The 17,216-nt window shown below is 37.9% G+C and overlaps 1 protein-coding gene across 1 annotated transcript in view; it reads left to right on the forward strand.

Moving 5' to 3' along the window:
- HNRNPLL (heterogeneous nuclear ribonucleoprotein L like) overlaps positions 1 to 17,216 on the forward strand; it is a 29,818-nt gene that overhangs the window by 460 nt on the left and 12,142 nt on the right. Inside the window, exons 2-6 of the mRNA XM_085311118.1 lie at positions 8,100 to 8,218; positions 9,646 to 9,883; positions 13,777 to 13,862; positions 15,927 to 16,023; positions 16,112 to 16,184. Of these exons, the coding sequence (XP_085167244.1) occupies positions 8,100 to 8,218; positions 9,646 to 9,883; positions 13,777 to 13,862; positions 15,927 to 16,023; positions 16,112 to 16,184 (613 nt within the window). The remainder of the gene's footprint in view (positions 1 to 8,099; positions 8,219 to 9,645; positions 9,884 to 13,776; positions 13,863 to 15,926; positions 16,024 to 16,111; positions 16,185 to 17,216) is intronic.

Below are 17,216 nucleotides of genomic sequence, written 5' to 3' on the forward strand. Positions count from 1 at the left end.
CCGTGCGGCCTGCTCGGTGCGGAGCCCGCCGGCCCTTTCCCCCTCCGGGCAGAGCGGCGCTTCCGGTGGGGGTTGCGCCTCTTCCCTCGCCGTGGCCGTGGGGCGAGCGGCGGCCCCCTCCCCGCGGCAGGCGGGCGGCGCGCCGCCTCGCAGCCGTGCTGCCGGAGGAGAGCGCCGAGCCCGGCGGCAGTCCGCCGGCTGTGCGGGGTTTGCGGTCCTGAGACCGTCCCCGTGCCGTGGGCAGCTTGTTGCCGTTTGGGACGTTGCCATCGCCAAGTTCTGTGCTTACTCTGTTGCTCAGTGTAACTATAGAAACGTAGCGGAGGAAGAAAGCGAGGCAGAGGGTTTCTTTCATCCTTCTGTTTTACCTCTGTCTGGCAGTGTATTAGAAAGGTTCATCGTAAATGACTTACCTCCTTTTTAAATTCGCTTATTCCTCTACTTTTCCCTCTCCATAAACAGTGTTTGGCTCGCTGTTTTTTTTAAGCATACCTTTTATTCTTTACATATTTGTAACTAAGTATCAAGAAAGTCCTTGACCTCTAAATTTGCAGTAATGACGCCTACCATGTGGTTTCTTAGCAAACTAATTGTCCTGGTARTTGTAATCAGCTTTCTTCTTGTTGGCACTTTTTTATGCCTGAGAAAGATATGATTGAGAAGACATTGATTTAATGGGAGACCTTGAAACTTAAAGTATCTTTATTTTGTTAATTGCTAAAATGAACTTGCTGAAGACCATAATGAAATAATGATAGAAGCTTTTGCTGTTATACCTTCTCTCCATCAAGAAGTTTGGTTCTTGRAGAGATTATCTACTGAATTGGCTAGAAAAGTTTCCTGATAAACTGCAGCAAAGTTGCATCATTGATGAGAACTCTTTTTAAATCCGTAATTTTTTACAACAGAGCATTGGCTCTGTGCAGACAAGGATTAGCAGTGCGATTTGTCTTAGAGGCTAGTTCTAAATTAAATCCATATGCTTGCTTAAATTATCTTGAACTCCTGTCATATAGGAGAGCTGGACATCATGTAAATGTTTCAAGTAGGAACAGGAGACTGGTCTGCCAGTTTTGCCTTTCCTCTGTTCTACAGTATTCTAGAAAGTCAGCTGGTTCTTACTGTTTTTTTTGTTTCTATTGGGTTGAGTTTTTTTCTTTTTTCTTTTTTGCTTGCATTTTGGGTTCTGGCTGTGGTCTCATTGTTTACAAGTTGACCTCAGTGTATTGGTTCATCCCAGGGCACGCTATCCCTTTAGGTAAAGAGACTACCGAGAAYGTCTGTAACTTTACAGTTGGAATTTCAAGAATGACATGTGCTGAGCCTCATGAGCTGAAGAAACCAAAACAAATGGGTAGGAAGTCTAGAACAGGATGATTTTTACCCAGCCTGTTGTCTCAGTTGCAGCATACCGCAACGAGTGAGGCAGTGTCKTTGCTGTACCTGACTTTCCTAATGCGCTGTGATGGCTTGCTGGTAAAGCTATTTTGGCAACTCAACTTATCAGAGAGGCAGCAATTACCTTGATAATAGGGATCAAACTAGTTTCTTAAGAATATGCGGTAACATGAAGAGAGTATATGGAAAAAGATTGACTGAAGAGTTCTCTTAGTAGTTTTATTTGAGACTTGTAATTGCAGAATTATTCATTAGAGTTAATTCATGTGGATTTTAGTTTTTCCTCCGATTAAAATTTATTTGTGCAGGAAACTGATTTTTTTTTGTCTTTTTTTCTTCTAATTATATATACTTGTCCCCTCTTTCCCTCAGGGACTTTCTTAGCATGTGACAGTTGTCTCTGGTGCAGGTCTGAGGAATGTAAGATGGGGCCAGGCTAAGACAGGGAGGAAGAAATGTTTGTTGGGTTGCTCAGAAGAGAGCAGAAAGAGAATAAGTGAAAATGAAGCAGGAGGAACTGTATGGAGTGGGAATTACAAGAGAGAAATGGGAAAATGGATGACCAGGGTAGTAAGAGTGATAGGAGTCTGCCAGTTGCATGTTCTTTCTCTCCTAGTGTATGTCCTGAAATACTGGTAAACTCTCTGCCTATAAGAATTGTGTGCTTCCTCGTATATAAGCTGTTTTGTGGTATGACCCTTCTCTTCTGGTCAGTCAGGGGGAGTCCACCTGCTGGGCTGTATTTATTGTCCTACTGTTTTCTCATTCCTGTGGGATTGTTTCATTGGGTTGAATGAGCACTTCACATCTCTGAGCTTTTTTTTTTTTTTTTTTTTTTTTTTTTAATGGATGCCTAGAAACCCTTCCTTCTGTGTAAGGCCCATGTGGAAAAAATATTTCATATTTCTCTTCTATTGCTTCTAGCTAGTATGGATGCTCCTCACAGCCCACAGACATTCCAGCCTCCCCATCTGAAGGACAAGAAGCCTGGATAGCCAAGAACAGGCCAGAGCATCTACCAGGGGAAGAGTAGGAAGAGATCTTGCAGCAATATTCTATGGGGCAGAAGTGAGATTTAGGAACACCCTTACAGAGGCAGTGCTGGGTTATGTTGAAGCCTAGGTAGAGGAATTGGAATTGGGTTGTAGCAAAGGGTAAAAACAGTAGGGAAAAAGTGGGATGGGGAGGATGTCTAAGAGCTGTATTAGAGGATGTCTGGGAGGCCTTTGGCTTTATTCCCTCTCCCACATGTAAGTTTTTATTTCATTGATTAATCAGTATTTATACAACCCCTATTTTTCTGTAGCATCTAAGTGCCTCACACTCTTGCATATCTATTCTTAAATGTTTCTATGAAGTAAGGAAGGACTGATATTCCTGTTCTTACACTTAGGGAGGTGAGACATGGATTCTAAAGAGACAGACACAAAAGCAAGTTCCTGCAAGTAAGATAGGGTTGTGTACTTGCAGCATCTCACAGCGTCTCAGCTGCTCTGCTTTAACTTCTAATGTGTGGTATTCTTGCTCTGTGGTGAAGGGGAAGTGGCTCACCTCTCAAGTAAATCACCTCATGTCTGTCACAGGCGGCTGCAGTAGCAGGATCTAGATGGCAAAGAATTCAGATCTTGGCTTATTTTGTAGTAACGTGTTCACAGATCCATTTCCTATGTACGTTCTAGAAATCTGTTAAGGAGCCATCTGCTAAGTGTAAATTGTCCTCCATCAAAAGAAGTGGCCGTTAGCTTCAGATTATTTCATGTTTCTCTTCCAACTCTTTCATGTTGAATCTCCTTCTGAAAATTATTTATTTATTTATTTATTTATTTATTTCCCCCTGAAACAGGATATTGTTTTGTGCTGAGCAGAGAGGGTAAAGATGATTCTGATCTAGTAAAAAGGCCAGACTGAAGATACTACTTTCTGTAGCAGCTGTAATTATTGATAGGGACACAGTGGAAGAAAGTGCTGGCAAGCTGTTTATATACAGAACAACGAGACCTGAATACTGCAAATTTCTACGTGTAAACCAAAATTAAGATTGCCAGATAGCCTTCCAGAATATGGGGTGTGCCTAAAGTTAACTGCCTTTTCACCCCCTTTCCTCCCTCCCCMAAAAAGCAAACTTAAATCCCAAGATATACAAAGCTGTCCTCTACTGCCATGGAACGTTAGCTTTGTCTTTGTTGTTTGGTTAGTTTGAGATGCTATCTTTACTCACTTCACTGTGTACTAGACACTACTGTTGTTACTCCAAGACAGAAAAGCCCAGGTGGCAAGGAGAGAAGTGTTTCTGCACCTCTGCACGCAAGAGACCTCTGAATTGCTGAAATCAGGCAGGTGTGGCTGGCAGACGTTACGTATGATGAGGYAAACTGCTTTAACTAATGCCATCATTATGTAGTACATCCAGCTGCTGAAGAATGTGCAGGAGATGCAGCCTRCCTTCTTATTTCAACCTTTCCTCCTCTTTTGGACCATTCTCAGTGGACAGAGCTAAGATTACTGGGAGTGTGGTGTGTAACTTGGCTCTTTCTGGTTTCTCAAGTGGTAAATTTGGCTACCCTTGACATCCTCTTAGGCAGCTGGATGCAGCACAGCCTGTGGTTGGGTCTTAATGAAGACTTTAGGTACATAAATACAAAATAAGCAATATGTTAGGGCTCCCCCTCCTAGTTCTGCTTAATTTATATTAAAAAAAAAARAGAGAGAATTTGAGAGATGCAGTGAGAGGAAAAAGTTGTGAGCAAGATAATCTGAAGGCTGAGAAATAAAATTGCAGTATATTTAGATATCCGGGGGGAGAGTATGAAAAAGGAGTGCAATCCATTTGCAGTAAGGGGGAAAGAAACAGAGATGAAGGATGTAACTAAAGCAAACACTGAAGAAGGAGATGGTCCAAAAGAAGTAGTAGAAACTAGTAGAACTAGGGTGAATATAATGAATGGAAAGCATCTGAAGAGGGGATAAAGAGCAGATTGGGGGGGGAATTTTCTGTTCTGAAATTGTTGGGCAAGAGAGGCATAATCCTAGAATTCTTCATGATTTTCTTTTCAGAATAGCAAATCAGAATTTGTTAGCAAGAAACTGGTGAAATATTTAATATGTTGCCTAGAACTATGTAGGTCAGCAAAGATTGAATACTAAAATTCTACAGTTATTCTTTGAAGTGGCTTCTATTTTAGTTTTATATATGTGAAAACTTCATTGTGCTTCATGTGCTTGGTTATGTCAACGCTTCCCTCCATGCTTCAGTTCTCTGAAGAAGCTTGACCTCAATATGTTACGTATTTTTATGTTGCTAGCGTCTTTCTTGAGGGGTACCTTTCCTGTCCCTGTGTTATTGGTCTTGAGCGCTTAGAAGGAAGTCTGTTTCCATTACCTGTTTAACAATTGTATTTTCTACACAGCTGATAATTCTTCAAGAAACTGTTACTGAGCTTTCAAAGGCTCTTGAGTCATACTTATTGATGAGCACACATTTTAACATTAGCTGATCTGTTCTGGCTTTGGCAGAAGCCAGCTGTTATGCTGAAGTTTTAAGTAGTATTTCTGTGCCATTCTGGGAATTGGAATTAGTGAGAGACTGCTTTGTAAACAGAGAAGTATTGGTGGCATTTAATCTGTATGTGAACTTCTAAACTGCTCGGAGGTAAAGGCAATAAGATTTATGATAAATAAGTGTTTTGATTTATCCTTTATTTGTGTGCCAGCTGTATAGCAAATGTAGTTTTCAAGATACAGTGACTGTGAGTTCTTGGTCAAAATCCTGTGTTTTTCATCTGTGGAAAGAAATGATGACAGCATTTGGATGAGCTATAACCAGTCTGACCTTAGCTGTCGAAGATGCTCTGCATTGACAGATGTGCTTGCTTTTTCATGTGGTCTGGTGGTTTTATTTCTCCTCCTTTTAGAGGAAATCCAGGATGCTTCTAGATTTGCTTGATACTGCAGTTCAGTAGCTGCAAAGCTTGTTTAATCATAACGCATACCTGTGCCCTTGGCATGTGGTGTKTTTGTGCTCAAAAATATTTGCCTGTGGAACATGTTCATGTCTTGCCAATATGATCTGTGAATGTTAGCTTGTGGCTTCCTGGCTCAGGACTGACTTATACTTAGTTTTGTTCTGCTGTTTGCTGTTTCTAGTTAGGAGCTATTTTGAGTAATGCATAGAGGACCTCTAATTTGGCCAGTTGTAGCGTCATTGGTTTTATCTCTAAAAATTAATTTCTGAAATGATATGGCTTAGCAATGCAGAAATGGTGTGTAGGCAAGCCCTTAATTTCATGGCAAATCACTTGAGATTTCTTTTAACGCAGTTCTTCACACTTCTCAAGTGCATGCATAAGTTACTGCTACAGCAGCAGTGTTACTATGATTTTTGATTCTTGCTATATCTTCTATTAGAACTAAAGGATACTTTCCTTATGGTATTAGGGAGGAAAAAATTTGGCTTTGGAATGATTTGGCTGACCAGTCAAATGCTGTCTTMACTACAAAAGACAGCAAAATCTGTACTGCTTGATGGTTCTGAGAATATTTCCAGTCTGCAGTAGTGTGGATGCCTGTGTATGTCCATTTGACTCGTGTATTACAGATTCAAAGGTGCATGTATAAAGCATGTGTTTTTCCTTCTTAAGAGAGCGAGTTTATACTATTACTGGAAAGCTTCATCTCTTGAGCAGGCAAACTAAAGGCTTGAAATGCGTGTGGCATTGCATTCTTACAGAAATCTAAACACTACTTATTCTCAGAAGACCTAAGAATAAATACAAAGGGAAATATATGACAAAGAAGTCCGAACTGGAGAAGGGACAAGAAGGTTGAACTGGAGAAGGGAGGGAGAGAGAAATAGTGCTCCCTTGTGATCCATTGTCTGAAAAGCTTGACTTCTCATCTATGGAGTAGATCAGAGGGTAGTAATTAGGGAAGGCAGCTTTCTGTGTTGAGTCTTTGTTTCAGTGGAGAAAATCATTGCTTATTTTTGCCATTTGATATAGAGATAAATGTGTTTTTTAGATGAGGTTTTTGAATGCATTAAAAGAAAAGAGAAGAAAAAGGAAATGCATACTCTGAATATGAAACAGAACCTTAGTATAGTAACAAGTATGCAGAGCAATGATTATTTATTTACAGTCTACTGAATGATCAGAAGTTATTAAAACAAAGTGGAGGTGCCTAATATCTTAATATTTTGAAGTACAAGATTTTGTAGGAAAAACTGATTACTGTAGTAGTGTTCTCCTGAAGGTGCTGCTTTCAGTTTTGAAAAGTGTGTACACATGTAAAGAGCGGATAAGTTCAAAATAGAAATCTGTTTATTTTAGTTCTTTCTGCAATTGCCTAAGCATCTGGCAGCTCAAGCTATTAACCTTCCATGACTAATTTGTCTGCAGCTACCACTGTAGACCTCAGCTAGTTAATTGAGGGTATAGGGTATCTTGTACAAGTGTCATTGTTGATACTTGCATCATTCCTACGACTGTCACTACTTTTATTCAAAGAATGTGTGTAACTATTTACAATGATTTTGTGGTGCAAAGGAGTAAAATGTAAACTGAGCTTAAAAAATTAACAGCAAATTGTAAGACCATCAATCTGTAGTTGTGTGGTCAGTTGCCTTGAATTTTTTGCTTAAAAAGATGATAGGAAGGAGAGATATGTCTGTAGTGATCATTGGGGCTAATTACTCGACCTGAAAGCTCCTTGTGTTGATGAGAATATCTGGCTAGTTTCAGAAGATGCTATGCTTTTCTTTTTCCCACCAAAAAAAGAAAAATCATCAAGACTTGATCCATTAGATCAAACATGTTGATGTAGTTACTAAACTGGAATACGATAACTTTACACTACAGTCACCTATATTAAATTTGGGCTTTGTTAATTGCAGTAGATTTAGTGTGGCCTTTATTATATCTAATCATTCTTTTGTTGCTGGCTTTTTTATTTTGTCTTAGAACAATTCAGGCCTACTTTAGGCYTTGCATGAAAAGGTAAACTGATTGCAGCCTGAACTGTTCAGTCATACAAAACCAAGTCTGTCTTAAGTTCTCATAGCACTAGCTCTGGAAATGTTCATAGTGGTAATTGTGAGTATTAGTTTACCATGGCTGAATCTGTAGAYGTTATTCAACCATGGGGAGGAAAAAAAGAGAGAATGTGTCCRTATGTACAGAAATTGGGAGAGTTTTTAAAAATGTCTATTAATAGTGTTAAGAATTAGAAAGGAATAATGATTTTTCCTATTTCAGGTATAGGACTTAGTTGATGATATTTTCTTGTGGTCTGTGGAGCTCAGTTCAGCCTTCATTATAAAAATAATTGATACTGATTCACTTTACTGACAACCTGTGGTGTTCACTCTTTTCTTTTTTTAATCCTTTTCTGTTTTGAAGGGCTAGGCTGGAAGGCCTCCTGCAATTGAATCAAGTGTTAGAATGGGCTTTATTTTACGTTGGAAAAGTCTTACCTGGGCAAACACATAAATAAAATAATTTTTGCAGATTTAATTGTGAGTAGATTTCAGCAACTAAGCTTGGTAATCTGTTTGGAAAGAAAAGTTAAATTTTAGAAAATATATTTGGATTGTTTGTCTGAATGGCCACTTCTGGACCCAATTTACTGTCTGTCAGATACTTAATTTTAGTTAATGATAGCAGTGCTCCTTCTCTCTGAATTTTAAATTTTGTTTTTGCTGCTGCTAGGATGCAGGGGGAAGTCATCACAAAGTCTCTGTTTCACCTGTTGTTCATGTCAGAGGACTCTGTGAATCAGTTGTGGAAGCAGATCTTGTGGAAGCTCTGGAAAAGTTTGGAACCATATGGTATGTGAACTAATATTAAGTCATGTCTCTGGACTAGTTAGAAGAATCATGAAAAAGCTTTTGGCTCTTCTTTAAACACTTTGTAGCCATTTCAAAATCATAATATAGTTAGAAGATCTTTATCTTTTACTAGTAACTGTGTAAAGATCCTCTTTTTCTATATTTGTCAACTTTGAACAAGCAGAATTACACTTTTTGTGTCCTAGAGTCTACCACTAGACCTCAGTGGCACAGCTACTCTTGGAATTAAGTATAAGCTTAACTAAGTTGAGCTGTAAAACAGTACAAAGGTGGCTGTCTTGATCTAAGTGAATATACAAAGGATACGGAGGTGCCAGAGCAGATACTGCTTTCTCCTTCTATTTTGTACAAGAGGAGCACTTATGATATGGTAAGATCTGCAGAATGAGATGGTTATCCAAAGAAAGCCCCTTCAGTGGTCAGATCAAAGTGCATAAATTAAATATTTGATGTGATTATATAGCCTAAAGATTCCTCATTTATAAGCAAAGTGGTAAACTTGAATTGGTAGATCTAGTTTATCCTGAGCATTGAGGGCTTCATTTTGGAAACATACAAYTCTTCCCAGTTACGTGATTAATTGAATTTTCAGGATTTTTGTAAATAATACTAGAATGTAGGATCTTTCACAGAAGTAGATAARAGTTAAGTACTATGTAGGATGCTATAGCCATCCCTCTCAGAGGGATGAGGTGAAATTACTGTGATAAAAATATTTCTGCAATTTTAACTGCCTTAATGTTCAAATAACTGAATTATACTTGTAGCAATACCTTAAATAAATAAAAGTTAGTAAGCACAGACTTCTCAGGAATACAAGTAGGTACAGTTTAGCCTGAGAGAKAGACTTTTCCAAAACTTGAACCAGCTGAAAAAGTATCTAGGGTTTGTCTGTATCTTATTTCAAGTAACTAGAATACTTCTGTTTATTTACTCTAATCTAGCTTTGTGCCAGAAAAACAGTATTTAAACATTTTTAGCRACTAGAGTGTTTAGTGCAATGTATCAACTTTGAATTTTAAGTTTGCATTCATTTTTAAGTTTGCATTGCCTTTACCTCATAAATGTCTTTGGCAAGTTTCATTTTCTATATTAAAATCRTAGCTCTGATAAGTTAGTGATTAGCTATTTGTATTGGTTGAGTGTTCTTACATATTAAACTTTTCCAGAAAAACAATTACTTATTGCTTATTTTTCTTATTGATAAAATTCTTTAATTGTTTTGTGCAAATACTTTAGAACTATATGACTAGGTCTGCRAAATGGGAGTGGGCAGACCTAGCTTCCTTTCATATCTTCATCTGGAATTRTCTAGAAAAACAATACTCATGTATGACAGTTACGGCTTTTCAGATTTGTTTTAAGCAAGCATAAGGGAGAATTTACTATAAYGTTTCTCTTACCAGCTATGTCATGATGATGCCATTTAAGCGCCAGGCTCTAGTGGAGTTTGAAAATATAGAAAGTGCCAAGAAATGCGTGACATTTGCGGCAGACGAACCCGTATATATTGCTGGACAGCAAGCCTTTTTCAACTATTCAACAAGCAAAAGGATTACTCGGCCGGGAAACACTGATGACCCATCTGGTGGAAATAAAGTTCTCCTGCTATCAATTCAGAATCCTCTCTACCCAATTACAGTGGTATGTTTCTCTTTAATATTAAAAAAAAAAAAGATGGAGAGAAGGGAACAATCTCTATATTACTTCTGTTGTATACTCTTTGTTAAAATTGTGTGCTGCTTCTCTGAGTCAAAATTTACAGTTATCTACCAAAGCTTAAAACCATCCTCACATAAGTATCATGCAAGTTTGGGGGATGGAGGGGAGAAGGCTTTTTCAAGATGAGTCTATCCTATTGCACAGGTATTTTGCAGTACATTTGAAGAGTTCAATGATCAGGATTTTGAAATATTTTAATTTGCTGCATACTTCGGCAGTATTTTCAAATCTGAAATGTGTTGCCATGATAAGAATGTCATTTAGCTTTCAGGCCCTGAGGAATAAGTTCAATTTATAGCAAATAGCAAGTCATTTTTCCAGTAAGAAGGGTTATTTTATTAATGTCCTTCGTTCTTAAATATTTCCTTTGTGAAATACTGAAACCTTGATTTATATTGATGATTAAATCTAGCTTGATGGAACCTTTCTGTCTGATTTTGGGCTGGTACTTGTTAGTTTTCAGTATTTCTAGTCATACCGTATATACAGTTGCATTCTAATTTATTGTCATCCATTTATGGCACAGAGGTGTTTTTAATGATACAAAAATTTTTGCTAGTATTTAACAACATGTATTTTCTCATGCATTGGAATGTCTGCTTATATTTTTCATAGAGGTTTACAAGTATACACCATTAAATTGCACAGGAGTATTTCAGAAAAAAGTAAATTCATTAGCTTTAACATTGTTGTACTGTGATATATCCATACCTTTCTCTAAGTTATGCTTATAAGATAGTTTGGATGTATCCAAGTGTTTGGTTTGTGTGGAACCATATAACTTTAAGTGTAAAGTTCTGTTTAGGTGCCCATATTGCATTAGCAAATTGACTGAAGCTTGGCTTTCCTGATACAGAAAGGACTGCTTGTTAAATTAGGATTTTGCTTCACTGTCTTGTGAACACAGTTTTTTTCTGTTGATTCGTTAGTGGGTGGTGAATTCTCTTTATTGATTTTCTTTGTAGAAAAACATGGCAAGTATGTAGGTTGCTTTTTCGGTGTTTAAAAAAAACACATGCTTTGAGCTGTGTAAACAAATGCATTAAAAGTCACATACTCTTTGCATGTGACTATAATTTGAATTTTGAGAAGTAAGTTTTGTTTAGCTGTAGTCATGCATTTTAAAACTTGATTTGTAAAAGCAACTGAGCTTTACCAGCATGCCTGCAGAAAACACTAGTATCTGAAGCATTATTCTGGGCTGGGAAGGGTTCACAGGAACTGTAAGGCTGAGACTTCTAACACAGAGTAACATTAAAAAAAAAAAAAAGGGGGGGGGTATTGTTTTGTTGTTTTTTTTTTCTTTTCTATTCCTCCCTGATGCCCCCGACTCTTTGTCTAGATTATATCAGTGAGTGCTACATGCAGACAGATTTCCAAAACTACTTGCAAGCGCTCGAGCTCATTGAAGACAGTATTCTCTCTTTGACAGTCAAGCATCTCCCATAAGAACTGGGAAAAGCAAATGCACCCATGGAAACTAGGAATGTCTATATAAATGCAATGAAGAAAAAAATATTACACTTGGCTGATAGGTTAGACTAAAAATTACTACAGAATGCCTCAGGCAAAGTTTGCCCTTTTTTTTTTTAAAAAAAAAAAAAAACAACCTGCAACTCAAAAGCCCAATAAAACTTCTTCCTCTTCTAAACTTCTCCCAAATTCTACTGTCTCTTCAAGCGGATCTCTGCAATTACCTGTCAGTTCTTATCCTCTAAACCCTCTATACATGCACAAGGAATGTGTAGTATTGCTTGGTGGCTGAAGTGCTTCGCCAACTTTAGTACTAACTTCTGAAACTAAGTTGCCCTACTTTTTTTTTTTTTTTTAAGAAAGTCTATTAAGTAGATAAAGCCAGTGCTAAGTCTTTATTTAAAATTTGATTCTGCATGACTATTTTGTGAATCCTTGGTTGATTTGGGAGTCTAAGGTAGTTAATTAAAAAAAAAAGTCAGGCCATCTGTTGGCTGCTGATGGCATTTTGAATAGAACTTAAATACTTAAATTTTGAAGGATGCCTTTTTCCTTCCTTTTTTTTNTTCCCTTATGTAACCATGAGGAAATATTTCAACACACAATTTGCTAAAGGATACTTACGTGGTTTAAAATTAAAGTGGCCTGGAGCTGGGAAGTCTTTAGTACATTTCCCTCCCAAGGAGAAAGAGATTAAAGCCAGGTGCTTGTGCTGTTGCCTATGAATAAAACATATACCTATATGTAGGCCCATAGATAACTATTTTCGTGGGTGAGTGATGCTTGAATCCTTTCCAAAATTGTCCATCCGTCTTCAGAAAAACTTAAGGTTAACTATCTACCCAGCTTGTTTGGTTTAGCTACACAAAACAGTCACTGGAGAGTCAGGTGCAAAGCTGTAGGCGCAGACAAATTTTTGTTAGTAATAATTCATCCATATAGAGAGGCTTATGGAGCCTTACTTGGAAAGCCAGGAGTTGCACTATTTCATCTGTGGCCAGCAATAAGACTTTTTTTTTTTTTCCTTAGTATCTTGATATCTCAGAAATATTCTTAGTGTGATTTTCTGATTGCTGTGTTTTTTAAAGAAATCTAGGGCCTCTCATTTTTTTTTGTTTGGCCTCCCAATCTGGTATTCTACAGAACGTAATAACAAAAACTGCCTGCTTTCTTCCCCCTTCTTCCACTTGTCCCCCAAATAAATCTGTGAATGTACAATAGGATCTTGGAGCCAACATTATGGACCTACAGTTTGCATGTAGAGAAAGGAAAGGAAAAACAGGTTGTGGYAGGGCATTTCACAGAAATGTCAGTGCTTTTGCCCACTAGGATTAGCTACAGAATGGGCTGTCTGGTAAAGGTTATGTACTTCTTCAACCGTTTGAACATGACCTAACATACGTATTGTTTCCATAAATCACAGTTCCTGTTTGTTCAGGTTCTGGAACTCTTTTCTTGGGAATTTCGGCTGTGGGTGTATATTAGATATATTAAATACTCTATTAAATAGATGTATTTTTCCAAGTCAAATTAACACATGAAGCTAGTTTCCAGTACCATAATGTCTAAATTCTGCTATGTGTAACAAGTTGTCCTTTGAGATGTTACCCGTTGCATCAGGTCAGGCTTTACAATGTGAAGTGTCCTTACGAGTAAAGAGGGCTCTTCTCCTTAGTGTTTGTCTTTCCCTTTCACTGAAAATGGTCCTGAATTTTATCAGTTCCATGTAATGTAGGGAAGAGTTGGTGAAAGTAAAGCTTTAACAATGGATTTGCATGAATCTAATGTTTCCTGTCAGACGCTTTCCTCTGCCTTAAGTAGAGGAACCCTGCAACCGCTTGCAGTGCCTTTGGTTCAAGTGAATACAATTGAAATTCTCCCTTTGATAAGCTATACAAGTTTATGTCTTGGGCTGCCCTAGGTTACTTTTCTGAAAATGAACAATTAGAAAGAAATAAGAAAAAAGCACCTACCAGTTTTACAAAATGAAATATTCCGTAATTACGAAGTCATTTTGGTGTTCCGCTTTGCGGATGCTATTGATTGACTAAGTGCTTGGTGCAATTCCTGATTTTTAACACAGTTAAAGTTGAAGGCATTTGTCTTTAATGTTTGAGTGCTTCTTGTAGAAGGTTTCTTCCTGTTTTCTTCTCAGACATTTGACTGTCTGTGACACAATAAATTAGACTAATMATAAATGTTTAATTGTATAGAGAAAATGGTAAATGAAAAGTTAACACGCATTTCCTTTGGCCTTAAATACCAGTGAAAGAAAACGTTCTGTGAGCTGAATGTGTTTGAAATTTCTTATCTTACTCAAATATTTTCTTCATCTTTCTTAGGATGTCTTGTATACTGTGTGCAACCCTGTTGGAAAAGTTCAGCGCATTGTTATATTCAAGAGAAATGGAATACAAGCTATGGTTGAATATCCTTTTATAATTGTTTTCTTTTTTCCCTGTAGGTTGTCAATTGCAGATGGAATTTAACATGAGCATGTTGGCATCATTATTCTTCTAAAAAAAAAAAGACATGTATAAGTGCTATTTTACTTTAACTACGTATTGGAAATTGTAATGTCTTTTATATAAAAGGTCTCAAAATTACATGGTGTTTTTCTGACAAGTGTTGTTGGTCGCCATGTTTTATAGGTGATATTAAGGCTAGTAGTTGCAGATATGAAATATTTCATGGATTTGACAACACAAGTTTTGTGATTTCTGCCTATGTTTTGGGGAAAGGGCATGCAAAGGTGTAATCTGACTTCTTTAAACTCTTCTAAAATTGTTCTAATATGTAGTGCTTATCTTTCTATTCTGACTTAATGAAACATGACCAACTTGGGCCTCCTTGACCTGCTTATCACCTGTTGAGGAAACTTGCTGTTCTGTTATGGTAGTGTTTACTATTTTTGTAGCCCTAAGTCACATGCGGGATGAATGTTCCAAGTTGTTAATGTGTTACTGTGGTTTGCAAGGTCCAAAGTCTGATATGATTAAGCCTTAGTTTATAGAACTCTAACAGACCATTCTGATCACCTCACCCTCCTTTTTTGTAGCTGATATTCAGAGAATTAGGTACTCTGGAGAAAATTGTATTGAACTCGCACACACTTTTGATTTCAGTTACTACCAATGTTGCAAGCTTTACTGGTGCATTTTTGTAACATACGTAACAATTTAACCAGTAGTTTCATTGATTGTTTGCCAGGCACAAAAATTGTCCCAACTTCCATAAAAGCAAAATACTGCTCTTTATCTGTGTAGAAGATGTAAGCTGCGCATCCCAAAAGACAGCGGTTTGACTCGCTATGATAGCGTTGCAAATCTGTGTCAAGCATGCTTCTGTTCAGGTGACCTTTTGTATAGCTGGAGGGTTGTTCGTTCTTGCTGTGAAAGTTTAGGGAAGTTGTGGGGGAGGATCCTGTTTATGTATGCTCTTAAAAACTACCATACTGCCTCTCCTTTGGATTGAAATCTGCAACATGCTTTTTACTAAAAACAAAACAAACAAACGAAAAAAACCCAGCAGCTGAAAAAGAACTCTTAAATGTGAACAAAGTAATGCAGCAATAGAAGCATGCAGTTTGGAGAGGAAAAAAAGTCTTAGGTGGTCTTCAAGACATGCCTTATCTGAAAAGGTTTCAAAAATTATTAAATTTCATTGCTAATTGCTATCACTTTTGCAGATGTGCTCCCACAGTTCTAGCCAGTTTCTAATCTTAGTGATTTGGAGAGCTTAACTCTTCTCACTTTCCTTTTTGACAAGCTCAGCAGCTAAGCACGTCCGCTGTGGATTTACATCTTGGTGGAGGAAGCGGGACCACGCTGAATATAGGAAAGCACAAAGGACATAGTATTGATGCAGAATACTTTGAAAATTACACAGAATTATATCAAAGGATGGCAAAAGATGTCTGGCCTACTGCAGGATTCGGGCTTTCTGGCACAGTATGCTATTGAATATGTATGAGACCATGGATTGTCGTATTCTAAGGCTCTTTGTGCTCAAGCACGTTTTTTTGCTACTAATAGACTTGATCTGGGAGTAATTGGGGATGTGAAATAACTGACACGTTGGGGCCTGGTCCATGCATCTGCCTTGAGCAGTGGATTTAAAACAAACTACTTGTTATGGTTTTGATGCAATATTTTCTTCCTCCCCCGCCCCCCATTCAAAATACATTTTTTGGTTCTGTTGTTTATTTGGCTAACAAGCTACAAAAGACATACTCTTTCTTAGTTCCTTTCATTCATTGTATGGTCTCATCTTGTGCCACTTGCATCTCAGAAACAGATGCTGAACATAAATTAAATTGAGAATTTTGGGGAGCTTTTCTGTGTGCACCTTGTAATTTTGAATTAGTCTCTTCAGAATTGTTATAAGGTAGGGTATTGGCAAAGTACCTGCAAGATATAAAAGTAAAACCATTTTGGGGCAAAGGGGTGTGAAAGAGAAATCTGGAGAAAAAAATCCTTAACATCATGTGTATGTTTGAATCGGTTTTTTGCGCTCAGAAGGCAAAGGCTGCACTCAATGGAGCAGATATCTATGCAGGATGCTGTACACTAAAAATTGAATACGCAAGGGTAATTCTAGGACCTTCTCTCTTAATTTTACTCACAATGTATGTATAGTCAAGACTTAACTCTTTTCACTTTTACTTTATTTGAACAGCCAACTCGACTTAATGTCATTAGAAATGACAACGATAGTTGGGACTACACTAAACCRTATCTGGGCCGACGAGGTAGGTTTTTATACATTATCGCTGTAGATGTTTGACTATACTAATAACAGTCCTTCACACGTGGTCAGGCTGTATCGCAATAGTCATTTCAAAGCGAGCCAGCGCTGCTGAAGGCTGTGCTGCACAAGCCAACCTGTATCCCAGGAAATTAACCCTGAGCCCTAGTGCCCCCTACTGCCGTATGCTTGAGTCACTTAGTTCAACAAGGAGCCCACACCTGCAAGCACGTTCGCAGTTCTCAAGGACTTGCATTTCTCCAAGCAGCTCTCTCTCTTTGGAGGAGAGGAAACCTGATACAGACTATTCCTTACAAACTACAAACTTGCACACTGCTTCTCCTTGGAAAGGACTCTTTTTCTTTTCCCCCTATGTTGGACAAGGCATTAAGAAGGATAGAGGACTTCAGCAGGCTGACTCTACACTTCATCATGCACCACATCGGCATCATCAAAAAAAACAAAACAAAACAAAAAAACAAAAAAAACCCTCTGAAAAGACCTCAGACTTGCAATTCACTTTGTCTGCATACTGCATGCACCACCACCACAAGTATTTAAAGGAGGACACTTTCAGTACTTCAGATTTGTATGGGATGAATGATAGACTGTACCCATTCTGTTCAAGTTTGTATGTATGCTGGTCTTATTTCCCTTAAAGTTACAACTGAAAAATTGAGAATCTCCAAAATTAAGAACCTGTCTTGTTGGTATCATTGACATTTGTTGTAAACGTTTTATTGCCTGCTGTATGTGAGAGTTGAATTCATTCTTAACAGTTTAAATATTGTCTAGTAAGAGCAAAATTTGATCCTCATCTGTAGRTAATTGGGACTGAGCAGTGCAATAGCAAATAGGTCCCCTCAGTTAAGTGTTCGAAGCAGGGAGATTCATACCTAGTACAGGCATTCGTCTCTTAAGTACTCAAATGTAAAAACCTCCCAGAGCTTAACTCATGTTAGTGGAAATTATGCCTATACATGTAAAGACAAACTGCTGTGTAGCCTGACACTTGTAAAGCATTTATCTTAAAAAA

The sequence above is a fragment of the Rhea americana genome, unplaced genomic scaffold (genome assembly GCF_003343005.1).
Source record: "Rhea americana isolate MKP2758 unplaced genomic scaffold, rheAme1 scaffold_109, whole genome shotgun sequence".
Classification (NCBI taxonomy): Eukaryota; Metazoa; Chordata; class Aves; order Rheiformes; family Rheidae; genus Rhea; species Rhea americana.